Source organism: Saccopteryx bilineata, chromosome 3, assembly GCF_036850765.1.
Source record: "Saccopteryx bilineata isolate mSacBil1 chromosome 3, mSacBil1_pri_phased_curated, whole genome shotgun sequence".
NCBI classification, from domain to species: domain Eukaryota; kingdom Metazoa; phylum Chordata; class Mammalia; order Chiroptera; family Emballonuridae; genus Saccopteryx; species Saccopteryx bilineata.
In genome coordinates this window covers 250462497-250489507 of record NC_089492.1, presented here as the reverse complement: position 1 = coordinate 250489507, position 27011 = coordinate 250462497, and the positions used below count along the sequence as shown (strand labels likewise).

The 27011-nt window shown below is 49.8% G+C and overlaps 1 protein-coding gene across 2 annotated transcripts in view; it reads right to left on the bottom strand.

Annotated features, from left to right (window-relative positions):
• Positions 1–625: 625 nt before the first annotated feature.
• Positions 626–27011, bottom strand: part of TTC39A (tetratricopeptide repeat domain 39A) — a 50945-nt gene continuing 24559 nt past the window's right edge. For both annotated transcript variants that reach the window (XM_066269221.1, XM_066269220.1), the window contains exons 6-18: positions 26506–26570; positions 24389–24488; positions 22804–22869; positions 20912–21020; positions 20318–20385; positions 20177–20236; positions 19309–19470; positions 13338–13429; positions 11324–11444; positions 9499–9610; positions 8973–9087; positions 7797–7913; positions 626–7283 (exon numbers count right to left, since the gene is read on the bottom strand). In XM_066269221.1, coding sequence (XP_066125318.1) covers positions 7160–7283; positions 7797–7913; positions 8973–9087; positions 9499–9610; positions 11324–11444; positions 13338–13429; positions 19309–19470; positions 20177–20236; positions 20318–20385; positions 20912–21020; positions 22804–22869; positions 24389–24488; positions 26506–26570 — 1311 coding nt within the window. In that variant the 3' untranslated portion in view covers positions 626–7159. The remainder of the gene's footprint in view (positions 7284–7796; positions 7914–8972; positions 9088–9498; positions 9611–11323; positions 11445–13337; positions 13430–19308; positions 19471–20176; positions 20237–20317; positions 20386–20911; positions 21021–22803; positions 22870–24388; positions 24489–26505; positions 26571–27011) is intronic.

The following is a 27011-nucleotide window of genomic DNA, read 5'->3' as shown; positions in this document are numbered from 1 at the left end:
AGATGGCTCTAGTTTGTGATGACTAACGTTAAACATAAGGGTTTAAATTGAGTAACTAATGTTTGGTCGTATTACATTATATAAATATCTTAAAATAGTACTTTCCTAGTGGTTTAAAAGACAATGGTAAGTTAAATTTGATTTATTTAGGGGAAATTTGCTGGACAATTTGTTAGCTCTGCACACAGTATTTTCAGCTAGAGAAAAATAAACATGTAAGAATTACAACACATTAAAGTTTATATTAAAACAATATATAAAATTTAAAAAAATTTTTTTTAAATATATAGAAGTTGGCCCTGGCCGGTTGGCTCAGTGGTAGAGCGTCGGCCTAGCGTGCAGGAGTCCCGGGTTCAATTCCCGGCCAGGGCACACAGGAGAAGCGCCCATCTGCTTCTCCACCCCTCCCCCTCTCCTCCCTCTCTGTCTCTCTCTTTGGCCTGGGCGCTGGGGATGGCTCTGTGGCCTCTGCCTCAGACGCTAGAATGGCTCTGGTTGAGGCAGAGCGACGCCCCAGATGGGCAGAGCATCGCCCCTTGGTGGGCATGCCGGTGGATCCCGGTCGGCGCATGCGGGAGTCTGTCTGACTGCCTCCCTATTTCCAACTTCAGAAAAATGCAAAGGAGAAAAAAAAAAATATAGAAGTTAGTAAATAGGTGAGGTACATATATTTGGGGAGTATTAATTTAAATATACTTTGTAATCCCTTTTATGAGAACCTCTCGATCTAAAACCACCCACAAAAAATTGATTAGCCTACTTAATTCTATAATTTGATCTTGGCCAAAAGGCTGAGAAAGCAATAGCCTACTTGATTGTAACCAGTCCTTTTTTAATCCACACAGGGGTAGTTTAAAAAATAACAACAGTACCGGGTGCCTATGGATTATTCAAAGTTTGAGTGTTTCAGGTACGAGTATCCAGACTTTGCTTTTCTGTTTGGCCTTTGGGTGTTTTTTTATTCTTTAGCATGGAAATAATATCCTGATGAATCCCTTTACAATCCATTAACTGATTCATAAAAATTTTTTTAGAGGCATTAGTGAAATTTTATAAAAGGGATTTGGATTTATCTGTACATTTTAATTGTTAATGTTCTTGTTTGCTTTATTACTCTGAGTAATAGGCATTAGCTCAGGACAATAATTGGAACCATCTGATTAACTGTTACCGATAGACTAAAAGCACTTACTATTTCATAAAGTTTTTAAGGGAACTTTACGAGGGAAACTAACTTTCCTTTACATTTTTGTTTCTTGAGAAGTTACTGTCCACTGGAAGATAGTCATTTTTGGAGGTTTTCCACAGAAAGTTTTTCTCTGCATATGAATGAAGAACAAAGCAGCATTATGAATAAGGTACACATTTTAGGCTTTTAAGATTGATTGTGTTCAGAGGATGAGCAACACCTGTTGCTTTGAATCCCTCCTATAAAATCAGTGCTTATAGGCTCCAGATTTCTTGGCACTGAAAAGACATTGTTGAAATTGGTAACTGAGGGTTTGCCTCAAGAGTCTGGTCATAGTGGTGACCCCTTAATGCTTGAAAGATTTGGCTAGTTTTGCAAAAAATGATGAGCCCAGTTTTTCTCATCATTTCTCTGGGGACTACATAAGTAGTTAATTTAGTCATTTGGGATCCAAAAGCATTGTATGTGAATTGGGAAGCTTGGACTATGCTATCAGAAAGATTGAGATCAGCTTCCAGCACTCCTTACTAGAGTTGGGAGAATAGGCTACATTCTGCCAGTTCCAGAATCAGCCAGTCCTTGAGTTTGACACTATAGAATCATAACCTTCTATGAGAGTAGCTGAACTCAGCACATTATAAATTAATACCTACAATTTTAGGGTGTGCTGTGTGGGGGGAAGGGGATTTGTTTTTCACAAACCATTTATCTTCACAGCCCTTGCTTACACTAATAATCACTATAATGTTATCTTGATGTGAGGAAGAAGAATTTATAAACATTCTTGTAGTGAGCAGGTACTCTATTTAGTAGGGCATTTTGAGATGGTTTGTAATCGCAAGTACTGTTCTCAGGACTATTTCTTAAAGTTAATTACTTTGAAGTAAGAAATCACGTTTATGGATATGGATTTTCATAAATTGGGTTTCTGGTTTCCATGATGAGCAAAGGACATGAAATGCCAATTCACATTGGCTCTTAGAGCCTGGCTGTCACTTAGCATATTGAAAGTATTTTTTTCCCTAAGTCTAGTAGCTGGTGAAGAGAAGATGTATTTTTATCAGCAATTTTACACAAAGCAGAGGCAAGTGCTGCTGGGACTTTGGCATAGCACCAGCCTCCTAAATTTCATGTTTAACCCCATATAATCCATTCTTCACATAGCAGCTAAAATAATTTTGAGTAAATTGGATGATATCATTCCTCTCCTTAGAATTTGTATAGCATCCTATTGTGCTGAGAATAAAATCCAAACTTAACAGATAGTTGGCTTTCTGCCTCTTTCATATTATTCTACCTTCTAGCCTCAGACTTTTTTTGTGTGTATGTGCCTTCTAAAATGTCAAGCTTATTACTGTCTCAGCTCTTTGGGAATTAGAGTCTCTGCCTTCCTGGATTGTTCTAATGGCTGGTTTATCCTCTGGACCAAACACACCCACTGCTGTTTACTCCATGGGTTTAATCCTTGTTTACTTGTTTGCTGAATAAGCTCCCTAAGATCAAGACAGTTGGGTTCAGTAGTTATTAAGTGAAGGGAAGGAGAAAATAGGGAAGAGAGACCCGACAGAATCTGACATATCTGATAGAGAGGGAACCATCACCAACCAACAGGGGCGACAGACTGTTGACCCATGGACCACTCTGACACACAGGTATGGTGTGTTTGGCCAGCTAGCCAGACTTAAAATTGAGGGTCTTTAGCATATGCTGCCCAGTTTTCAAATGTTCCGACCTCTTACTGTCTTATACCAAACCTCTTCTAGCATGTGATTGGCTTCCGCCCAAGCGTCAGCCCAGACCTGAGCTTCTGCATGTGTCCAGGCTTCACTTCTCATCTCTGGAATGGCTGACCAGAACTCGACCTGTCCACTGGGGCATTGGGTCTTACCTTTTCCTCCAATATCTCTTGATGATCTTATGAGCAAATATTGCTTAAGGGTTGTCTTGTCTTTTAGCTTTGTCCAGGTTAGTCCCTATTTCTACCTCATGAAGCCAAGTGGCCTGGGAAGACGACCACACAGACATATGCTCTGTGAGCTCCACGCCAAGGATTTCTAGTACCTGAGTGTCAGCCAGTGCTTTCACAGTGGTCCATATCACTGATTCAGATCCAACTTCAAACTTTTCCATTCAACCAGCAGTTTAGCAAAGCATGGGCTTTAAGAGTTCAACTGCCTGGCTTCAAATCTTTATGCTGCATAGTAACTGTGAGATCTTAGACAAGCTATTTCACCTGTTTCAGTTTTCTCATCTGCAAAATGACAACAACAGTCCTTACTTCATAGTGTGGTTGTGAGGATTAGAAACCTGTAAAGAGCTTAGAATAGCAACTGGTAAATAATGAGTGCTTGATATTAGCTACTTTTCTTCCACCCAGAGCATATAGTCTCTGATATTCAGAATTGTTGGTTAATGATGTGAAGAAAAGGATTCTCTAACCCAGTCATTTGTGAGGTGTTAGCTGTGGCATGTCTGATTAACCTTGAATGTCAACTTTTTGAAGTCCGTAATAACATTTGTAATTATGTCTTCCCAAAGGAAGGTCTCTGTTACCTTTTGTCTCTTGACAGTTGATTTATACAGTAGAGAAAATTCATAGATTGCTAATTTAGAAATGAATTTTTCAAGCCGCCAAAACGAGGCTCGTTTGTGGATTTGGGCAGTAGTGAACTTTGCACCAGATTTCCCGGGCGCTGTGCTAACCCAAGCAAGAAGGCACTTAGCAGCATTGGAAAGGACATATCTGGGGACAGGGGTGAGATGTTCCCATTGGCTGCGTTTTCGGAATCCAGGCACCTCTTATTTATTACCAAATTAATGTAATGATGCTGAGGACATAGGGTAGGCTTTAATTTTGAAGCAAACAAGAAGTTGTCTATTCTCATCATTTCAGAAGAAATGAATTTGGGAGTAACTTCAGAGAAAAGTGTCTTTGGATTTTATTCCTTTGTTGAATGGTTCTAGTACTCACAGGCTCGGGCTAAAGACCTACTAGTGTTCTTCAATTGCTGGGAATCTCCCACATGGACTTCAGCCGAGTCTTGGATTAGTGTTGGCCTTTTAGGGTCCTGGCTTTGCTGTCAGGTCATGGCTTTTTGCCGTGAATGACGATAGTTGCCTTGGAAACAGTCCCATTCTGACTTGAGAGATTAGGAATAGGGAATCCTGCCAACACATGGGAGAACTGATAGGGACCAGCACACTGCTGAAAGCCGCCCTGCCGGCCCAAGGGCCTACAGCCAGTAAGAGGCAGAGGTAGGCTTTCTGTTGTCAAGGGCCTCTTCAGGTCATACTACATAGTTGCTACTTCCTAACATCTGAGTTCCTCTGTGTGGCACAGGATTGAGACTTGCCTCAGTGAGGCTTACTCACTGTGGGCATCCCGGCCTATATCAAGGCCTGTTACTTATGGTTGAGTGGATTGGAGGGCACATGGCTTTGGCAAAAGGTAGGGCGTTTATATACATGTTGCCTCATTTTGGAGCTGAAAACCCTCCAACGGACTTGACCAGAGTTAGAATCAGAACTGTTGATAGCAGGAAAGAGTAATCTAGCCCAAATTAATAATTTTTAGAGGGTCTGTGACTTCCCCAGGGTACCTCTGAAAATAAGTGGCAAAGCAGGGACTAGAATACAAGTCTCCTTATTTCTAGGTCAAAACTCTCCACCTAATGAGCTGCCTGTCCGGGGCAGATGCGCTGGAAAGGTCTGGAAGAAGTAACCAGAAAGGGTTCAAAGAAGACACAGTGAGAAGCCCGTAACAGAATTTTCACTTTCAAAGGCCTCTTCATAAGGATATGGTGGTGTCAGACACCCAACATTTTCACCCTCCACCCTCCTTCACATACATGTTTTTCATAGACTATCTCAAGCTGCAGACAGGATAAAGGAGATAAAACCCACTGATTTCTCTTATCAGCCAGACTGCAGCCAGGGCAGCAGACAGAGGTACAGGTGACGTAGGCCAATTAATGAAGCCCAGCAAGAAATCAACAAATACAAGGAAACCATCTGGCATAAATTTTTTAAATACAAGTAAAAGCACCTAGAATGTTAAAATGGAAGTGTTTTTATAAACTATTTTTATAAATTATGCTTGGTATCCTATGACCAGTATGCTGCTTTAATATAGCAGTAGAGAGGGTTCTGATATTTGCAGAGGGGGTAGGCCACAAAAGGCCATCTACTCAGTTCAGAGGCCTGGCCCTAGTCGCCCTCTCACCCACGCCCTGCCCAACAACCTAGAAGGCTGTGGAGGAGATAGAGCTTGCAAAGGGCTGCTCTGTGGAGAGCATTCTTTTTCTAATTCTAACAAAATGAGAAGGAAAATTTTTCTTAGCATTTCTGTTCTGATAGTACAAAGTGCAAAAGAGGAGCTTGGATGAGCGTTTTCTCTTTGCTTTCTTTCTGTAATGAGAATACGCCTTCTTACCTGAAACCCATTGCTTCATTATCCATCATAGGAAGCGGGTAACCCACCCAGCCACTGGCAGAGATGCTCAAAAGAGTCTGCTGAATAAATGCAGCACTGCTGGAAGATTGGAAAAGGTGTCTGTGGGTCTTCCCTTACAGAATCTGCATTCATGTATTTCAGGAGTCATGTGCTCACAGATGAATTTTTCTACTGTGTACATGATTTTTCTAGGGGCATGGTTAAATTGAAGTATGCTGTCATGAGATGGGGAATGGTAAAATGTGGTGATCACTGAACTTGAGTTCTCACTTTACCAGACCCAAAGTTTGCAAATGCAGGTGCTGTCAGGGACTGGGAAGTGTTTAAAGTGGCCTCTACTCAGCTCCTACTGAGTGTCACCTTGTCGCCTTCTGCTAACGAGACCCAGTGTTGCCAGGTTGGTTTTTGTCTTTGTTTTTTTTTCTAATGAGGCCAGAAACCAGATTTGTGAAATCTCCCCATTTAAATGTTGGTAACAAAGTCTGAAATTTTAGGCTGTCTTGTGTTGTTGTCTAAATAAAACATACTTGGACCATAAAGTTTCTGATCCAACCTTTCTGCCCTGCCTAAGAATTAAAGCAACACATATTTTACTAAAATAGATGTTGCATAATCTCTTTTAAGTATATAAGTTTTATTACTTAAAATATCTATTTTCTCTTAACTGAAAATTTTAAAGCATATACAGTAAGCCGTGTGTAATCGTTCTTTTTCTAGGAAAAATGCTGACAGTAAATAAATGTACCTCAGAATGAAGTACAGATGACTTCATAAATTACTCCCAGTGGTTTCCATCTGAGAACCCCCGCCCCAACCTCTTGGCACAAAAAGAGCCACACCAGGCCTTGATGTCCCCGTTCCTTAATTAGTGGAGACTGATTTTTCTTCTACATATGGACGGAAATGAAAATCATATCACTAAAAAGACGTGTTTTTTTAAATTGGAAAGATACAAAGGGAGTTAAAATGAAGTGTAAGAAGACAGTGGGTATCTACGTGCAATCTCTGTGTGCAGCCCCCAGAAGCCTGGAAGCCTGAGGTGCGGACCCTCCTGAGAGTCCTTCCAGTCCCAGAAGCTGAGCCCTTGCTGAAGTCTAAAAAGCAGTTTGGCCTTTGGCATCATACAGGTTGACCTCCAGATCCAGATGAGTTAAAGCAAAGATTTACAGGTGGTTGGTTGGTTGGTGGTTTTTTAAAAAGCCAACTATGATCCCGTCATTGTATTTCTAAGGAAAATGTAAAGTGTTCATACATTCTCTTAAACATCACAGTGAAAAACAAGTACCCGTATATGTGATAGGGCAGGCAGAGGGCTCCACCTGCTCTGTCCTTGGCAAAGGACCTTGGCCACACTGGTGAAAGTGCCAGGCAGCTTCTTCACGGATACTCATGTCATGCCATCCCACTGGAGCACCGGTGGGCCCCAAAGGCAGGGCAGGGGGAGGGGATCAGTTTCAAATGTTTCCAGGAGCTCTGTCCAGCTGTTTCTGTCTTCCAACTGGGGAGTGCTGCACAAACTATAAGGACACTGATGAGACCATGGCTCTGTTGCCATTCCCTAGAGAAGACTTGGCTTGGAGTATGGCGGCCTGGATTCGAAAATGGGTCCTTGACTCCATGGAGTAATTCTTGTAGTTCTGCCTGGAAGAAACCAGAGAATCAGGCATGTGAGGCTGCCCCAGGAAGTGCTTTTTCTTCAGCCTGAGCTGTGGGAGTGGGAGCCCAGCAGGCAAGGAAGAGGAATAGAGGCTTAAATCCCTCTTTCTCTAAAGAAAGTTGGGCCTGTCTAATAGGGATTAGCAGAAAGGATGTATAGCTCCTCACCCAGATATCATGCCCTGTGGAACCAAGTTTGGGGTTTCAAGAGGTAGATCTATGGGCTGCAAGGCAGGAGACCGGGCTCTTCACACTTTTGTGTGACCCTGCGTGCCTCACTCCTTGCTTCTGGGATTCCAGTTTCTCGCTGGTAAACTGAGGAGGAAGCCTCCCCGTGCTAGGTGAGAGCGGTTGCCAGGCACACAGGCCTGGTCTCCGGACTGCCGCACTACACTTGCCAGCACCCTCCCTGATACCTGGGTTCCTCTGTCTCCAGCCAGGCTGGAGCTCCCGAGCTCATGGGGAACAAAGGACTCATCAAGGCTAACCGGGCCTTACTTGGCAGTTTCCAAGAGTTTGACAGCCTCTTCGTTTCTGCCTTGCTCCATAAACAGCAGAGCCAGCTCCAGCAGGGCATTTGGGATCAAGTAGTGGTCATATTTAATCTTCTTTTCACTGTGGGACAGAGGAGGACATGGCTCACAGGCTTTGACCTTGAGATGTCCTTCAGGCTTCTCCTGAGCCTTTCCTAAATGGGAGGATCCAACCCATGCCTTTAAGTGGGGCTTGTGGCTCTGAATTCCAATGTGGGAAGGTTCCCACTACTTAGCCCTAAACTGACTTAGGATCCACAGTAGAGCCTTCTAGGGCTCTACTTTGGACCCAACTCCCTAACGACCTATAGCTCATGTCATATCCTTAGCCCATTCCCACCTCCATCCCCAGCCCCATTTTTCCAGGTTGATTTATTAGGAAGTGTCCTGCCTTCAATCTGGTCCCTCTGACCTACCCACCGTGCTGCCCAGAAACATCCTTTTAGAACCCAGATCTGCTCTGACTGGCTCTTTTCTGTCCACAGGATAAAGTTCAGTTTTGTAAGCAAAATAGGCCCTACCCATGTAGCTCCCCCTCATTTCATTGGCATCCCTTTCCCGCTATAATTTTACCCAGGCAGGGAAAGCCTACTCACTGTCCCTCCAGCCTCACGTGTCTGTGCCCAAACATTTGCACATGTATATACTCCACTTAAAACTCCTCCATTGCTTTCTCTGCCTGATGATCTTCATAGTTGAAACAACATCCTTGGAAAGCCTTTCCTGGTATCTTGCATTAGGCTTAGACCCCACCTCAGGACACCTGTCCTCTCTGCTTCCCTCTATCTAGCACAAGCCTGGTCATAGCAGATTCAGTTGCCTGTAGCTAGCTAGCTGTGATCCCCCAGGGCAAGGGCAGAGCTGGTGAATCACACACTTCAGGGGCACCATTCACACGGAACAGTGTGGATGGGCTCCTGTAGTTGAGCAACCTGGCGGCCCTGGATGAGGAGGTCTGAATGATCTCTGCCCAGCAAAGGTCCTGGCACAGAGCAGACAGTACACGTGCAGTGCCTCAGCGGAAGGTAGGGCAAGACAGTGGAGTGCACAGGAGGGAGAAGAAAATTCTGAAAATTCTACCCAGGAGAGCCGGACCCAGCCGTGGGCCATCTGGATCCGGCACAGCCACCAAGGCACTTACTTGGCAGAGATACTCCTGAAATTCTCCTCGGCCTCCTGGACTCGGCCCAGGTATTTCAGACACAGGCCTTTCAGCAGCTTCACCAAGCACTCATCATCCACTGAGTACTCGTGCTCTGCAAACAGGACAGTGAGACAAGGAAACAGGCTTGTTTGTCTCTGCAGGTTACTCATGGGCCCCCTACTCTGTGCTGGGCCCTTAGGGACACAGGGGACACACATGGTACCTGCCTCAGGGAGCTCACATCTGGGAAGGGAAGACAGATACTTTGACAATGACACTACAGTGTAATCAAGGCTGACTGCAGGAAGCCCAGGGGCTGTGGGAGCCTGGAGGCCTCGACTCTAACTGGGGGACAAGGGAAAGCTGCTTGGAGGAGCCCTCGTGGAAGCTCAGTCTAGAAAGGCAGAGGCCAGTTACCAGGGTAAACAAGTGAGGAAGGATATTTTTGGTAGAGGAAGACTTCCAACTGAAAGTCCTGTGGTCTGACCCAGCCTAGCAGGTTCAAGGGCCTGGGGGTAGTCACCTGGGCCCTTTTCCAGCATCTCTTCAGCTTTGGTGATAATCTCAAGTATCCCATCTGTGAGTTCTGGCTGCTTCCCAATCACAGCATAGCCATTCCAAATGTACATCATTTCCTGAGGGTAGGGGAGCAAGTCAGTCCTATGGTTCCTCAATGGGGCGTTTCCCCATCTGTAAAAAGGGCAGCTCACATCAGAGGCTCACTAATAGCCTTTCTAAGCTCCTAAATATTGGGGAAATAACTTACTTCAGCACTTAAGGATATCCAATCGAGTTTAAGACTGTCACCTGGAGTTATCGTGAAAACTATGAAACATATTCTGATTCCTTTTTCTGCCTTTACTGCTAGGAAGCTCAGAATACTAAAAGTGCCATTCTTAGTAATTCTGTTAGCTTAGATTAGCATTCTCTAAACTATCAAACCAAGTAATAGATGTGATTTGTATACATTAAGTTCTAGAATGACATTGTTATGGTTCTTGTTATTATGTTCCAGGGAGGGAATTTAAGTTTTGGCTAATATTTCTGAATATCATTACATGGTCCCAAGTTAGCAAAAATTCCTTTAAAAAATTTCTATGGCTAAATGAATACAGGAAAAACTGTACACGCTTCTTGGAGACTTACCCTGCAGATTGGTATGTAAAAGCTCCAAGAAGTTCTATTATGTAAACTTTGTTTAGAACAGTCTGATCCAATAGATTTAACCACAGAAGTCATTTTATACTTAAATGGCATTTTTCAGATTATAGTTTAGGAAATTCTCCCCTAAATTTCTGGTATAGGTTCTCCCCTTACCCTTCCTTATAACCCCTCCCCATTTGATGATAATTGCTTTACTCTATAAAATACTTTTTAAAGAACGATATTCAGGATACAAGTTCTAAATAAATTCTATAAGTACTGAATTTTTCAATTTAGAAAATGTCTAACACATTTTATCAGCTGGATCTCACGACTGTTCTATGAAATGGGCAAGGTATATATTACCCCCATTTTTTTTACATTAAGGGAATGGGGTCCTTACCCAAGGGCAGTTAGTGAATAGTAGAACATAAAAGGTCTCTGAAGGCCCTTTCTACTTATCTGGCTGCCTTTCTATTTGAATAACAAGGACTCCTAACAAACTGGAAACTTTTGGAGCCTGCTAAAACATAACAGTGGTTCAGAATATGGGCTGCGGAACCAAACTATGTGAGTTCAAATTCTGACTCATTAGCTCTGCGACCTGACAAGTCATTTTATCTTTCTACTTATACCTTACCCACTTATTAGGTATTTCCAGTATCTCCATCTGTAAAACGGGGATACTGCCAGCACCTACTCAGAGGGTTATTGTGAGAATCAAATGAGCCTATAGGCAATGGGTGTAAGGAAGTTTGAACACAGCGATAACAATGTCAACTATTACTGTTATTATTGTTACTTCAGAGTTGAATATAACACGGTCCCAGGCCTTAGAAAAACTCGGTCCAGTGAAGGGAACAGTGTAAACAACAATTATAATCATGTGACAAGACTGAAACAATCAGGGTAGGAACACAAACAGCTGGGCGATGCCTCGGCGCTGCTCTTTCTGCCTTGAGGAATCCGCAGCCTGCTCACTGGTCTCCCCACCCCCACTTTCTCACAGGCAAGGGCTGGCTCAGACTCATCTGTCCTCCCCCACAACCCCAGGTGAATTGTGAAACCCTCTCCAGGCCCCCAAAACATGAAGGTCTTTCTTCCTCATCCACTTCCTCTTGAGTCCATGGTTCTGTCTCCGGCTCTCAGCTAATCCCTACAATCCCAAACTGGAGTCCAGGGCCAGTCCGGACCCTCCTACCCACCAGAGCAGGGATTGGCAACGAGATAGGTTTGGGAGAGAGGTAGCGCCTGGATTTCCGGATGGCAAACTTCTCCGTGGGCAGAGATTTACCAGCAATCTTGAGTTTCAGGCCTGGCACAGCTCTGCAAAAGAGATGGGGGTGGGGGGTGGGTAGGGAGAAAAAGTAGGAGAGAACCGAGAGTCCCCAGCGTCTGCCTGGCACCTCTTTGGGCCTTGGTTTCCCCCGTGTATATGATCTATGGCTGTGGCCTTATTTCATAGGCTCTGTCCCGAGACCTGACCACTTCCTGTGGCTAGGCAAGGGCTCCTTTATATCAGCTGGCACATGTAAGAATCAACAAACACCCAGGCCTGCACTGCCTTCTAGCTGTCTCTCCTCCGAACCCCATTTCTGGAGGGCCCAGTAGAAGCCTGACCCCATTTCACAGGGGAGACTAACACCCTGAGAAAGGGAGGGGCCTTCCCAAGACCGCCCAGCTTGAACCTTTAATTAACCTTGCCGCGGGAGTTGTGGCCTCCTCAGCTGTTTCCGAGGGCAGAGTAAAATGTGGTATGCAGCTAGGCAAGCCTCCATCACAGCTGGGGCCTCACCCACCCAGCCCCATCCCACCCTCGGTTTCTGCCACAGTCACGGGGTGTGGCTGTGACCCTCAAGCCTGAGCCGCCTAGGAAATAGCTGGGCCTAGTTGTGAGGTCCCCCCACCAAACTCCTCCCCTGTTTATTCACTGAAGAACCTCTCTGGGCCCATTTTCTCCTCATTTCTAAAATGGAGATAACGATACGAAGGGAAGCAGAATGTGTCACCCGACAGCAGGCCTCTTTGGCATAGGATTATTTTAGGCAGGTTATTTTTAAGAAATAGCAGACACAGGAAAAACTCTTGAAAACCTAGAAGTTACCCTGTGTGAGAAACATTATAAGGGAAATCCCCATCCCTGAGGGTATGTCCCTCTCTATATCAGGAAGACAAGGATGACTAAATCTCTAGAAACTAATTTGCATAACCACCATACCCTCCACTGTGCTTTGAAAACCTTCCGTAACTGGCTTCCCATCCCGACATCTTCTTTTGTCTTTAGTTGGAGATTGTAGTTAAGGAGATGGCTTGGGCCTTTTCAGAGTTACTCAGTTTTCCTGGGTCTCTCCCATGTATATAGGAGGCATACGGGTTATTAAACTTCTGTTTGTTTTTCTCCTGTTAATCTGTCTTTTATTATAAGGGGAGAGGGGTTCTCAGCCAAAAACCTAGAAGAATAGAGGAAATATCATCTTCCTCCCTCACAGAGACTCTCACAGGCTGTCCTGGAGAGGTATGTGAGATGGAGAAACAGAGGCACTCAGTAAATGGTCAGCGCCTCGGGACTGTGACATTGGTAGCTCAGGCAATTCAGGTTACTCTGACGTCCAGGCCAGCCCCCACCACAACAGGAGGAAAGCCGTAGGCGCCATTCTCAACCTGCCAAGGCTGAGCCCTAGCCCTGCTCTAGAACCTTTGCAGAAGGCAAGCAGCAGTTTTGGATCCAGGCTCTTTAAATATAGACAATATTTGATTTGCAAACGAACCCTACAAGGCAGAGGTTATTCCCATTTTATAGATGCTGATATTGTCCAAGGTGAGACAGCTAAGAAATGGCAAGGCTGGATTTAGTCCTGTTTGAGCCAACTCTTTGGCTCTCCGCTCTGCTTCTCTACTGTCCCAGCAGAAGGGACCTCTCCAGACCAATGTTCACATCTGTCCTACTGACCTGACAAAAGAGGCCAGTGGAAAGGATGTTGACAAAACCACTTTGGTGAAAGAAAGCCTCCGATCAGATTCAAAGGGCTGAACAAGCAACAGCGGGAGGTGGTGGTGATGGGAGGGGGTGATGGGCAGGTGGGGCCTGGGGGAGGGTCACGGAGCTCAGGACCAGGGCTGACTACAAGCCCACTGCTTCGCTCCCTGGTGCCCAGAGCTCAGGGTGTCTGGACAGAGCCTGGCCGAGGCCTACAATGGGGGTGCAAAGGTAGGACTCACCTAAACAACTCCACTTCGTCATCCCCAAACGGCTTGTAGTCGTCCTTCCCAAACATGCTGAGGTAGGCAGCCTTCATGTAGATGTAGGTAGCCTGTGACGGGGAGGGCCAGAGTCGGGTGGAGGGACCCACTGTCCCCTCGCAGCCGCAGACTGCGTGGGTGGGGCTGCAGCTGTGGAGGCTCGCGTAGCTGCAGACCACATTTTACTCTGCCCTTGGAAACAGCTGAAGAAGCCACAACCCAAGTGGCAACTCATTCGGACCTCATTTGGCCCGGCATGGTAGCTCATATTATCCCCAAACCCCAGCGGAGAAACTGAGGGAGCTGAAGCAACTTGATGACTTGAGCTGAGAGTTAAATCCAGGATGGGCCCATGTCAGCAGCTGCCACCCTCTCCACTGTGAAGCAATGGAGGGAACTCAGTCAACTAGTGGATGCAGAGGCAGTGCTGAGGCGGGATGGAGACACCAAGACAGGGCAGCAAAGGCTTCTGGGAAGCCATTACTTCAGGCTCGGTGCTTGAAGGCCAAGGGGAGACCCTGATAATGGACCTTCCGGACCAGGGGGGAGCATCCTGAGCAGAGACTGTGTATAACAAAGATACAAATAGGTAGCATAAAGTATGGAATGCATAAATGAAGAGATGTGAGGCCAGAAGAGGGAGCAGGGCCCTGGGTTATGGCCTTGGTGGCACTCTCTTATTGTGTGCTGGGCACTTTACATACATCACCTCACTGGATCCCAAAGACAACGCCAGAAAAGAATCTGCACCCACACTGCTTCGTGGGACCTCAGAGCTGCTGGGGACAGAGCTAGGAGTGATTCTAGGTTTGTGTAGCTTTAAGGGCCTTGCCCACTGGATCCACAGATGCCCCTGCCAGGGAGGGGAAGAACAACCCTTCTCCCAGAGATCCATCCTGAAAGCTGTGCCCCTTCCCCAGAAGTTTAGTGCCAGAGGAGCCTGGCTCTGCGCTGCCCTCCAGTGGCCAAGCCTTGAACCACAGTTCCTGTTACCTGGGGCTGCTGCCATTAACCCCAGAAAGAAATGTAATGGGTGGTAGAGAAAAGGGAGCAGGACACCCTTGACTCTAGTATACCCGTCACAAAATGAGAAAAAGCTGTTTTTTGTGGAGTATGGTGGAAGAATCTCCCCTCTCTGAACCCTGTTCCCCATCCCATCTTCAAATTCCTGTTGTCTGCCTGACCAGGCAGTGGCGCAGTGGATAGAGTGTTGGACTGGGATGCCGAGGATCCAGGTTCGAGACCCCGAGGTCACCCGCTTGAGCACTCATCTGGTTTGAGCAAAAGCTCACCAGCTTGGACCCAAGGTCACTGGCTCGAGCAAGGGGTTACTTGGTCTGCTGAAGGCCCGTGGTCAAGGCACATATGAGAAAGCAATCAATGAACTAAGGTGTTGCAATGCGCAACGAAAAACTAATGATTGATGCTTCTCATCTCTCTGTTCCTGTCTGTCTGTCCCTGTCTATCCCTCTCTCTGACTCTCTCTCTGTAAAAAAAAAAAAAAAAAATCCTGATGTCATCCTTGCCATCTCCCTCTTCCCCGTTAGCACTGAGTCCCCAAGTCCTCATGCCATTACCTCCCGTCTAGCTCTTGAATCCCACTGGCCTGCCCTACCACTCACCCCAGTTACTGCACCAGCCTCCACCCACTTCAGCTTCCTGCTCCGGGCCAACAGGGATGTCTTTCTACGATCCTACTTTATGTGCTCTCCTAGTAGGACCTAATCAATCTTCCTGCTCCCACTCCTGCCCCCTGCAAACCATTTCCCACACCATGTCAGCCAAATCTTTTTTTTTTTTTTTTTTTCTGTATTTTTCTGAAGCTGGAAACGGGGAGGCAGTCAGACAGACTCCCGCATGTGCCCGACCAGGATCCACCCGGCACGCCCACCAGGGGGCGATGCTCTGCCCATCCGGGGCATCGCTCTGTCGCGACCAGAGCCACTCTAGCGCCTGGGGCAGAGGCCAAGGAGCCATCCCCAGCACCCAGGCCATCTTTTGCTCCAATGGAGCCTCGGCTGCAGGAGGGGAAGAGAGAGACAGAGAGGAAGGAGAGGGGGAGGGGTGGAGAAGCAGATGGGCGCCTCTCCTGTGTGCCCTGGCTGGGAATTGAACCCGGGACTTCTGCACACCAGGCCGATGCTCTACCACTGAGCCAACCGGCCAGGGCTCAAATCTTTTTTTTTTTTTTAAACAGGTCAGGTGTTTTAATTTTTTTTTAATTTTTAATTTTTATTTTATTCATTCATTTTAGAGAGGAGAGAGAGAGGGGGAGAGAGAGAGAGAGAGAGAGAGAGGGAGAGAGAGAGAGAGAGAGAGAGAGGAGAGAGAGACAGGGGGGAGGAGCTGGAAGTATCAACTCCCATATGTGCCTTGACCAGACAAGCCCAGGGTTTCGAACCGGCGACCTCAGCATTTCCAGGTCGATGCTTTATCCACTGCGCCACCACAGGTCAGGCCCGGGCTCAAATCTTTTTAAGTCAAAATACATCAGTCCATCCTTGAAATGTTCTCATGAAATCCCATCACACTCAGGATTAAACCCAAATCCCCTCTCGTGGCCTGCGAGACCCCATCCAGTCCCAACCCCTACCCCTGTTCCCTTTCCAATTTTATCTCCGTTTCCATTTCCTCACATCATTCTAACCATGCTGGCCTGCGGGCAGTTTTCAGTATACATCAAAGGCACTCGGCTTCAGGTGGGCACACCCAGCAACTGCAGGAGGGATTTCATAAAAGCCCAAATCGAAGCCACAAGCATCAAGGGCTCCTTCACTATCAGACTAAAGCCCAAACAGCCACTCGGGGCCCTTCATGACCTGCTTTTCTGGCTCTCCTGCCAATCATTCCCCAGCACTCCTTAAACTCACCTCCTACCTTTGCCTGTGCCCCTCCTCTGCCCTGGACGTCACTGTTACTTCCCTGCCGGGCTTTTCCGCTGGCTTCCTCTAAGCGCCTTCTCCTACTCCCCCTGGACAGCTCACCCCCTTGAGTCACCTGAAAGTAGGGTGGATGCTATGACCTAGAGTTGTGACACTCATGGACATAAGTTACCAAGGGACATTGATGGAGAACAGCAGCCACCTCCTCTGATGGGAGTCCTGTCCCCCCATCACAGTCCTGTCTCTCCTACTGGGTTCCTCTGCCAGGTGTGTGCAGTCAGGCAGGCCTTGTTCTCAGGAAGCTACAGCAAGTGGCGGAAAGAAAATGGTTTCTCCATAGGCCCCTGCATGGCTTCCCACACCCCTCACCTGGTGACAGAACCTCAGCAGCACCCTGGCTTCCGAGCCTCTGTCCTGGCTTGGGGGGTCCCTTCACTTCTTCCACTCTCCACTCTAGTCCCTCCTCTTCCAGAAGCCCCCCTCGTCCTCTGTGCAGGGCTGCCTCTGAGCTCAGCTCTGTTTCCCCCGTCACAGCCCTGAGCACACACTGTCACCACCTGGTTTCTGGCCATCTCAAGCGGAGGGAACCACGAAGGCCCCGCAGGGACATGCATTCCAGGCAGAGAGGAATGCAGCAGCCACAGGCCAAGTAGAGCTGAAAGCTGGTGGACTCCAGTGGCCAAGGACTGGAGATTAAGAATGAATGAGGCCCCAGAACTCAAGGTGCTGCACTTCCACAGGAAACGTAAGGAAAGCACGGAGGGGGGGGGGGCTGACCACCCCCAAGTCACACAGCAAGCTGGAAACAGCTGCCTCGCAGCCAGACTTGCTGGCATGGGGGAGGCCTGGCCTGCCCTCTGCCCCTTACAGCGACGGTGTGCACCCCACCTCCTCTTGCAGTGTGCGTGATCCCTCTGCCCCGCTTACTCCACAGGAAGGTTTCTGGGTCACCAGCCAAAAAAGTCTGTGCTCTTGCTGGGAGTGGGAAGTGATGAGGCATGAATGCCGGGCCCACAGGCTGGACCTGAGGAAGCCCCTCCAACACCAGGTGGCCTCTGAGCAGGCCGGGCCTCCTGGGGAAGACTTGAGGAACAGTGGAGAACAGAGACCTTTGAGTCACACAGACCTGTCTTCAAATCCAGGGTCTGTCACCAACAGCTATGGGGCCAGGAAAGTGCCACACCTTCTCTTAGCCACATGGCCCTTGTGTGCTCGGTGGAGACAACGTCTGCCTGCTGGGCATGGTGTGGAGGAAATGCAGGCCTGAGCACACGGCGAGAGCTCAGTGAGAGCCTGTGCCTGCCCCTGCCCCTGTGCCCCCTGCCACAGACCCAGAGAATCCCCTTTCAGCTTGGTCCCCAGGCAGGGGCTCTGAAAAAGGACTTCCATGCAGAGCTAGGGAGGGACGGACAGTAGGGACGTTGAGACACATGTGTATGTAGTTGCCCATACCAGGTGAGTTGCTCTCTGATGATCTAGATGTTCCGAATTCTGTGCTGTCATTACTATGACCATAATGGCTAATACTTATGTCACCACCTATCTTGATGTGATAAGTTTCCACTTCTGGTGGGCACCTGTTTTGCCAACATGGCATCTCTTTAACACCCCCCCAATGCATCTTCCAGGGACATCATCTCACTTCTCTGCTGGAGACCCCCCCTCTTCTGCTCCCCATCCACCACACTCCCCACCCCTGTGTCCAGGCACTGACATATAGCCCATGCCAGACCAATGAGGTTCAAAGGCGGGACTTCGGCTGAAACCACAGGGAAGATGTGAGTCAGGGGCAGGCAGCCATGCCGCCTGCCTGTCACACGGACAGAACCGGCCTGCACAACAAAGATGTCATAAAGGGGAGCACAGCCACAGATGGGAAAACCCAGCCCAGATGACATAATTTGAATTCCTGGATCTAGGTAGCTTGCCTAGAATTTTCTGTTGTATGAACCAATAAGCCTTTGGTGTTTTGGACCCACAGAGTCCAATACAGTGGCCACTAGCCCATGCAACTTTTAAAATTTAAATCTGAATTAAAATTACATAAAATTGAAGATATCCAGTTTCCTGGTTGCACTAGGAACATTTCAAGCACTCAGTGTGTACATATGGCTGGTGGCTTCCATACTGGATGGTGCAGGAACAGAACACTGCCACCACCACAGAAGATGCTATTGGGCAGCACTCACATCTAGATAGTGTGAGCCATGTTTCTGTCCCTGTCACTAAAAATCATTCCTTTTTTTTTTTTAATTTTTCCATTGATTTGAGAAGATTGGGAGAATGGAGCAGGGGAAGGGGGAGAGAGAGAGAGAGAAAAGCATCAACTCATTGTTCTACTTAATTGTGCAATTTAGTCATACATTCATTGGTTGCTTCTCATGTGCCCTGAACGAGGATCGAACCCACGATCTTGGCACACTGAGACAACGCTCTGTCTGCTGAGCCAGGCGGCCAAGGCAGTGATTAAAAATCTTTCCTTTTTCTTTTTTTTTTGACAGAGACAGAGAATCAGAGAAAGGGACAGACAGACAGGAACAGAGAGAGATGAGAAACATCAATTATTTGTTGCAGCACCTTAGTAGCTCACTATTTGCTTTCTCATATGTGCCTTGAGGTGGGGGCGAGGCTAAAGCAGAGTGAGTGACCCCTTGCTCAAGGCTTGAGCCAGCGACCATGGGATCACATCTATGATCCCATGCTTATGCTAGTGACCCCGCACTCAAGCTGGTGACCCCGCGCTCAAGCCGGATGAGCCTGCACTCAAGCAGGCGACCTCAGGGTTTCGAACCTGGGTCCTCTGCATCCCAGTACGATACTCTATCCACCGCGCCACCACCTGGTCCAGGCTAAACATCTCGACTGACACATTATAGTTCTGAAGTTTCTCTGCTTCTCATGGTCTTTAGCTCCTTCCAACTCTGAGTCCTAAGAGGTTATGGTTCTGTTTCAATTCCAACTGAGACATCTGTGTTCAGTTAGGGGTTTGGCCCCTGGTCTGGGGGGTGCATGGCCAATCTGGGTTGGCCTGGTCCCCCAGGGTCCCCCAGCACTTGTTGTAAGCCCACCTTGGACCAGGAGTTCTCCTTGCTGAGCAGGTCGGCGTAGAAGTAAGCCATCTTCCACTGGCCCTTGTAGGTGAAGCACCACATCAGCTCCCAGTAGCACATGTGGTGGAACTGCTTCCAGTGTTGCTGGGCCTCACAGCACTCCTCAAACCTCTGGATTGCCTGCGGGCCCCTGCTGGTCAATCTGGGCCCCGCCCCTTGGGTGCCTGGCCACGCCCACCCACCCCCCTGCACCCGCTGCTCCGTAGGCCAGCCTCCTCTAGTACACAGGGGTCCGGCCCTCTGACAGGAGTTGGCCTCCTGTCCTGATTATTCTCCTTAAGTCTTACACGACCCTAAGCCCACTCACTGACTGCTCTGGGGCCCTAGTCCTTTAGTCACAAAGTGAAAGGACAGGACAGGGCTATAATGAGGAATAACAGGCAGTGGAAAGTGTTCATATTAAAGCGCTATATAACAATGTCTGCCCCAGAGTAAACTCCAAAGGTTTCAGTAGCTCCTGTGAAGTGACTGGGGTCTCGGTCAGGACAGGGATCCTCCCCTCTGCAGCCCCTTCCATGGCTCCCTCCCTCCTATGGAGTCGCCCCGCCCCCAGCACCAGGTCCCACTGGGTCTTCTCACAGCCCCGCCTCACTCACGCCCTGCTCCCAGGAATGCTGCCCTCCTGATCTCTCTGTCAGACTGCTACCCCACGAATGCCGCCTCTTCCCTTAGAAGTGCCTCTCCCACTCCTGCTCTCTTACTGGATCTCTCTGGGGGCCCTCCTCCCAGTCAGCCCTGTCCCTGAGTGCATCTATGTGTCTGACTTCCTGCCGGCCTGGGAGACCCTGAGGGGTCCTCAGCCCCAGCCCAGACCCCCCCTACTCACTGCGTCAACGTTGCCTTTAATGGCTTCAATCCGCCCCGCAAAGAACAGGAAGATGGCACCCTGCAAACACACACACGTGGGTCCATGTGGGACCATGAGGCACATGTGGCCTGGGGGTGTCTGGCAGGGGGTGGAGCTCACCTTAGGGTATCGCTTCAGGTAGGGTTTCAAAAGCTTCTCTGCCTCCTCAATGTCTACGTTCCCAGTGCCTGAAGGGTATGGGGTACATGTCACCACCACTGGCTCCTGTGACCCTCCCAGCAACCTACCAGGGGCTTCTCAGGTTCTGTTCCCCCCCCCCTCTGTGAAATGGGATAACATTCTATCTCCAGAGTAATGTGAGGATTAAATAAGAAAGTGCAGGTATCACCCCTAGCACATCACAAGGCTCAATATCCAAGAGTCCATGTCCACCAAGGCTGTGCCAGAACCCCAGGGAGCTGCAGACCGTGTCCTCCCATCCTCTGCAGGGTGGGCATATTGAGCATCCCATTTCACAGATGAGAAAACTGAGTCTGGAACCCGGTCAAACTATGAGGAAGTGCATTGTCAGCAGGTCAGGCCCCAGGAGAGTTGATGTACCTGCTATTTGTGATTCCAGTGCCCCTTCCCCAGTCTCGGGGCCCAGTCAGGATGCATAGCCCCTTACCCTCTTGACCCTGCCCTTAGAGCCAGCTGTACCCCAGAGGCACCCTCCCCCCCCCCCCCCCCGCACTGGCCCCAAGGCACCCCTACCAAGCACGAAGGTGAGGAAGGTGTGGTAGCACAGCAGCAGCATGACGCAGAGCACGGCGCGGAAGCTGTGCCCCGAGGCGCCCTCCTCCAGCTGCAGCAGCCCGTAGTCCTGGGGGACAAGGGGACAGGCTGAGGCCAGGACCTGGGCCTGGGCTCCTCAGGGCCCACCTTGGGGCCCATGGAGGAACAGGGCCCTGGAGGTCACTTGACTGCTGTGAGGGCAGCGCTGTTGGAGACCATTGGACCCAGGAGGCCAGGTCAGCTGCTCCCACACAAGCCTGGGCAACGGGCTGCCCTTCTCAGTGTCTCAGCGCCTTCCTGCGGGCAGGGTACACTGCTGCGCCGGCCAGGGCTGAGGCCTGCGTCTGGGTGTCCCCACCTCCCCAGTAACCCCTCACCCATTCCTCTCAGTAATCGCCTGCTGGACCTAAGGTGGCTGCTGGGGTCTGAGCAGCCCCAGGGCGGGTCAAGGGAGGAGGAGGGACACAGGGGCAGACACCCTGACCGCAGGCTCCGGGCACAGATGGGACCACAAGCACTGTGGTCTGGAAAGGCTCGCTGGAGAAGCCTGACGGGGGAGCCAGAGGCCAGACCCCGCTTGGATCCCTGTCTGCAATCTCTGCCTCTCAATCTGTCCTCCGAGGTGTTCTCATTTTTTCTAATATACAAATCTGAGCTCCTCACCCCTGCCTCAAATCCTCCATGGCTCCCTGCTTTCAAGATAAAGACCAAGCTGGAGCCGGCACTGGAGGTCTCTACTCTGGCCTCATCACCCTCTTTCTGGCCTTTCTCATGCTCTTCCCTCCCATCATCATCCTGAAATCCTACTTGTGACCCAAGGGCCTTCTTTAGAAACAAAACTGAGAAGAACCTTCAGAGCCTCTGGCCAGTGCTTCCCCAACGCAGACCATGGGCCACAGGTGGCAACCAGAACTTTGGCGATCTGCGGACAGGGGTGAGGCAGCAGAGTCCCGGGCCTTCCCTGCTTCCCCTTCCCTGCTTCGTTCTCTGACCATCTGACGTGTCTGAGAGACGCCCCCACCCTGTGCGGTGTGTGTTCCCCACTGCCCTCACTCTGGGCCCCCTTCTCACAGAGGGAAATGGCCTGGCAGACCACACAAGCCCCTGGGCTCTCATGAGATTGTTTGATCCTCATAGTGTTTATTGTTGATTGTGCTCTCATCACACCAAATAATATAGGTGTTCTGTGCAGTGTATATACTTTACATAAATTTAAGTAAAAATTATGAGCCACTTTTGAGGAAAATAATATGTAAGTAGTAATAACACAGAGGTCTGTGGACATGGCAAAAATCAGTAAGGGCCAGAAAAAGTTCAAGTCTGAGAACACTGACCTGGTCTAAAGATAGCCCCTTGTGTTACTGAAAAGAGGCCCGGAGTTCCAGGGAAAAGGGGTGCCTTCTAGGCCACGGGGAGCCCTCCATGGCCTGCTCCCTGGCACTGCACTCAGGTTCCTGCCCTCAGGAAGGTGAGTCTGGTTTCCATCCTCAAGGCCTCATGCAGAGCAGGGCCTCCCTGGGGCATGTCCCAGCCAGATGCTGGTCCCAGGGGAAAGACCTTGCTCCAGGTCTTCTGCTTGGAGAAGAGCCAAGTCCCTAACACCTGGCAGACTCAGAGAAGTGGCCCCAAGGACTGGGGCAGAGCTTCCCTCACAGCCACCCTACCCAGAGCCTCCACCCTTCAAGGGACCAGATGGGGATCCCTGGCCCCACCTGACTGACAGTCAACAGGCCCAGAGAGGTCTGGGCCTTCTCCAGGGAGGCCGAGCCAGAACTGGCACCTGGGCCCTGCAGCCCCTCAGCCCAACCTTGTCCAGCGAGCTCCAGTCCTGGGGCTGGGCGGGTCGAGGGTCCCAGAAAGCAGGTAGTTACCTTGTTCCCTGAAAATCCCACAAACTCCAGCAGCCGCAGGATCCTAGTAGGAAGCATGGACAGCGTCTGCAGGAACAGAGACAGGCGGGCACCCGAAGGGGCGGGGTTGCTCCTCCCACTCCTCAACCCTACCCCCACCCCACCCCCCAAGTCCTAGGGGCAGTCCTGGGGGTGCAGGCCCTGCATCTGTAACACCCGGGTTTCCCGGAAAGCCTGCTTCCCCAGTCAGAGACGTATTACAGCATGAGAGGAGCAGACAGATTCCTAGTCCGAGTACCACTCCCAGCTGGGTCACCTTGAGCAAGTGACACGCTCTGTATGCCTCGGTGTCCTTGTTTGTGAAACGAGAATAATAATAGCCCATGCCTCAGAGGGGCGCTTTGCAGGTGGATCCAGTGAATATATGTAAAGCACATAAGAGCTACTGTTATTACACTGAATCCCTACTTTGCACTAGGGGCTCTGTCATTGCTCTTGACCCTCAGAACAGTCCTGCGCAGAGGGGATTACAGCCCCTTTGGACAGGTGGGGAAACAGAGGCACAGGTAAGTGACAGGTCATGTCCAAGGCCCCACAGCTCATCAGAGGTGGAGCCAGTCCTTGCCCCCAGGCCTGCTCTTGGAACAGGCTTTGCCTGAAGTGGACAGAGCCGCTCCCCTCCCCATCTCTCCCCCCACACACACACATACACACACACACACATACACACACATACACACACACATACACACATACACACACATACACACACATACACACACATACACACATACACACACATACACACACATACACATACACACACATACACACACACATACACACATACACATGCACACACATACACACACACATACACACACACACACACACACACACACACACACACACATACACACACACAATTTTTGGAAAGGTTCCCAGGCCAGGAGCTTAAATTGTCCATGAGCAGTTCCTTCCAAGAGCAGGCATGGCTCTTCTGAGCCTCCCTGCCTCAATTCACACTGTTCCCTCTGCCTACCATGCCCTTCCCTGCCTGGAAAACATCCCCCACCTATGGATTCCTCAGATCCAGCTCACATACTACCCCCTGCCTGAGAATCTCCCCCACTCCCCCAGGAAGGATTGGCTCTCCAATCCCCTGGGTCACCGGCTGCTTCAGGCCAGCCACTGCATCACATTTAGCCACCAGCTCTCCAGGGCTGAAAAGGCCTGACTTGTTTGTCAATTTCTGGTGCCATAAATATTGGCACCAGGGTACATTTCAAGTATTCAACTTGACCTGGGAAGATGTGCACCGAGGGGGCTCTGGAGTCAGTGCCAGCACCCACCCCTACCCCCACCCCAGCTGTGAGCCCCAGTCTGCATCACATCGGTTTTATCACTGGGTCCCAAGAACCCAGCAAAGACTGTATGTGCGACAAGGATGTGCAGGGGAAATTAATCTTGAGCCCAGACACCAGGGACATGGGAGGGGAGGGAAGAGAAGAGGAGGGGAGGGGAGGGGAGGGGAGGGGAGGGGTGGGGAGGGGAGGGGAGGGGAGGGGAGGGGAGGGGAGGGGAGGGGAGGGGCCCTCCCACTCACCAGGTTGAAGGCACCCACACCCAGCTTCACTCCTCCTTCGAAGTGCCTATGGTTCTCTCCCTGGCAGTAATGTGAGGACTGCATGAGGCTGTCCAGCTCCCTGCACAGGAAAGCAAAGTCTTGTTCTAGCCACATCTTAGGGCTGGGTCTCATTCCAGCTGGGCCTAACGTTGCCCCCACTTCCAACTGATCTCAGAACTCACCGGTGGTAGATTTATCCCAGTTCTGGCAATCCAGAAAGCTGATATTCAAGGAGTCTCTGACCATACCTCCCACCGTAATAACACACTCCTTGCCCTGAACTTCTGCCATACCAACCATAGCGCATCGGCCTTGTCCTACATCTAGGCATTTGTGTGCTCTGCATTTTGTCTAAAACACTTTCTCAACCTCAGCACGACTGACATTTTAGGCTAGAAAATTCCTTCTTTGGGTGAGGGGCTGTCCTGTGCATCAAAGGGTCCTGAGCAGCATCCCTGGCCTCCCGCCACTAGGATATCAGCTGCGACAACCAAAATGTAGGCAGACATTACCAAATGCCTCATTGGGAGGGCAAAATTACCCCCATTTGAGAACTGCTGGGTTTACCCCAACACCCCCTCTTTCAGGAAGTCTTCCTAGGGTCTCGTGGTTAGAATGTAGCCCTCTTTCCCCCCGGCCACAAAGCCCATGTCCCACCTGCCTGGGACAAGACAGAGGCTTTATCCAAGTGCCACTTCTCCCCAGCCACAGCATCTTAAAGCCCTTAATCAGCAGACACTGACTGAGGCCTCTCTGTGCCAGGCACTGGAGGACAGCAGGGCGCAAAGCCACCAACCTGCTGTCCTCACAAGCCTCCCACTCTAGGGGACAGACCCTCATTGAGTCACTGAAGGTAAGGATGGCCTCAAAGGAGGTCCCTGGGGCCTGGCCTGGTCTGGGGTTCAGGAGAGGCCTCCCGAGGAGCTGACATTTGAGCTGAAAACTTAGGGATGAGCCTGGCCAAGAAAGTGTTCCCAGCGGAAGGAACAACATGTCCAAAGGCCGTGAGGGAGGCAGGAGCCTGGCAGGTTTGAGGAACTGAAGCAGTACCTAGACGCCCGAGGCAGAGCGGAGTGGGAGGCGTGGCAAGGAGGGCAGCGGGCTCTCGGGAATGACGTGGCAATAACCCGGGACTTAACCCTAAGAGCAAGGGGAGCCCGGGACTCGGCAGAGGGGGGCCTGACAGGGTCTGTGCTTTGGAGACATCACTCTGGCAGCTGGTGGAGAGAAGGGCGGAGCCAGCGCTTGGCTGGTTTCCCTCTCATGACAACAGCACAGACCCACAAAGTACGTGGTGCCCACAGCCCACACGGTGTGTTAGGCCCCAGCAATACCTTGATATCAAACTCATATTAACTCTGCAGGGAAACGGTCACATTAAGTGGGGGAAACAGAGATGATAAATAGTTTCTTGTCACTTCAAATCAAATTTTAATAGAAAATGATTTTTAATGCCAAACTTGGGAATGGGGGTGGCAATAAGCTTTCTCCCTCTTCTGATGTTGTAACGGTAGACAGGTGTGGTACACCGTTAGATAAAAGTGCTGTGTTGAGTCTTTGTTGGTCCATAAGCCTGGCCTATGCCTTGCCCAGTGCTGAGACGGCAGAGAAATGATCTGGCCCTCAGCTATCTCCTGTCTTGGGGGTGGGGGATTGTGGACACCATCCCTGTGTACTGGAGAGGTCAAGGAAGACTTATTGGGGAAAGTGGCATTTGGACTGGGTGGGCCTCAATGAATGTGTAGGAGTTCTGCTGCTGTTCTCGAAATTACTGGAGGATCCTACCCCCACCAGACCAAGCTGTTTGTGCAGAACCTGTGTCTTATGTCCCCCTATTTCAAGGTCAGGCTCAGAGTAAGCACTCGGGAACCAACAGATACACCCAAGAAAACCAGAAGAATAATATTCCAGAAAACCAAGGTCCTGAGGGTGCAGAAATATGCCTGAGGTCACCCAGCATTCCAGGCTTCCTGCCTCGGGCCAGTGCTGCCTGCCTCCCACAGAGCAGCCTGAGAGGCACAGGGCCGTGGAGGCTGAGCCCACCCCCCTACCCCAACCCCTTCCCCCACCCCCCCACCCCCGCCAGCCCCACTCACTTGTAGGTCTGGTAGCTGTTTCGAACTTTGATGCCGCCCTTGATGAAGCTCACCATGTTCTCGTCCTGCAGGAGGGAGAGACGCTAAGAGCTGGGCCTGGGTGGGTCGCCAGATGTTTGAGAAAGATCATACAAGGCTCTGGGCCCTGACTGCCCCTACCTGGGTCCAACTCTATTGGGGGCCCTGGGGGATGGGGTCAGAGGTCAGCCAAATCAGGCCTCCCTAGCTTTGGGACTTGAGATAAGGTTCTTGCTTACCAAACAAGACCTCCAAAATGCCCAGGGTTTGACCACAAACCCCCTTTTACAGCTGCACATGCACACCCACTATGCGCTCAGAGAAAGGCCCGGCAGAGCTGCTCCCCATGAATCACCCGGGTTCACAGCGCCTCCTTCAGGTGGAGGAAAGTGGGAAAGGAAGAGGGACGCTCATATTTGGATTGTTTGTGATTTTGACAAGCTGGTATTTATCACATTTGTTACTTAAAGCACTAATACCCACAGCCC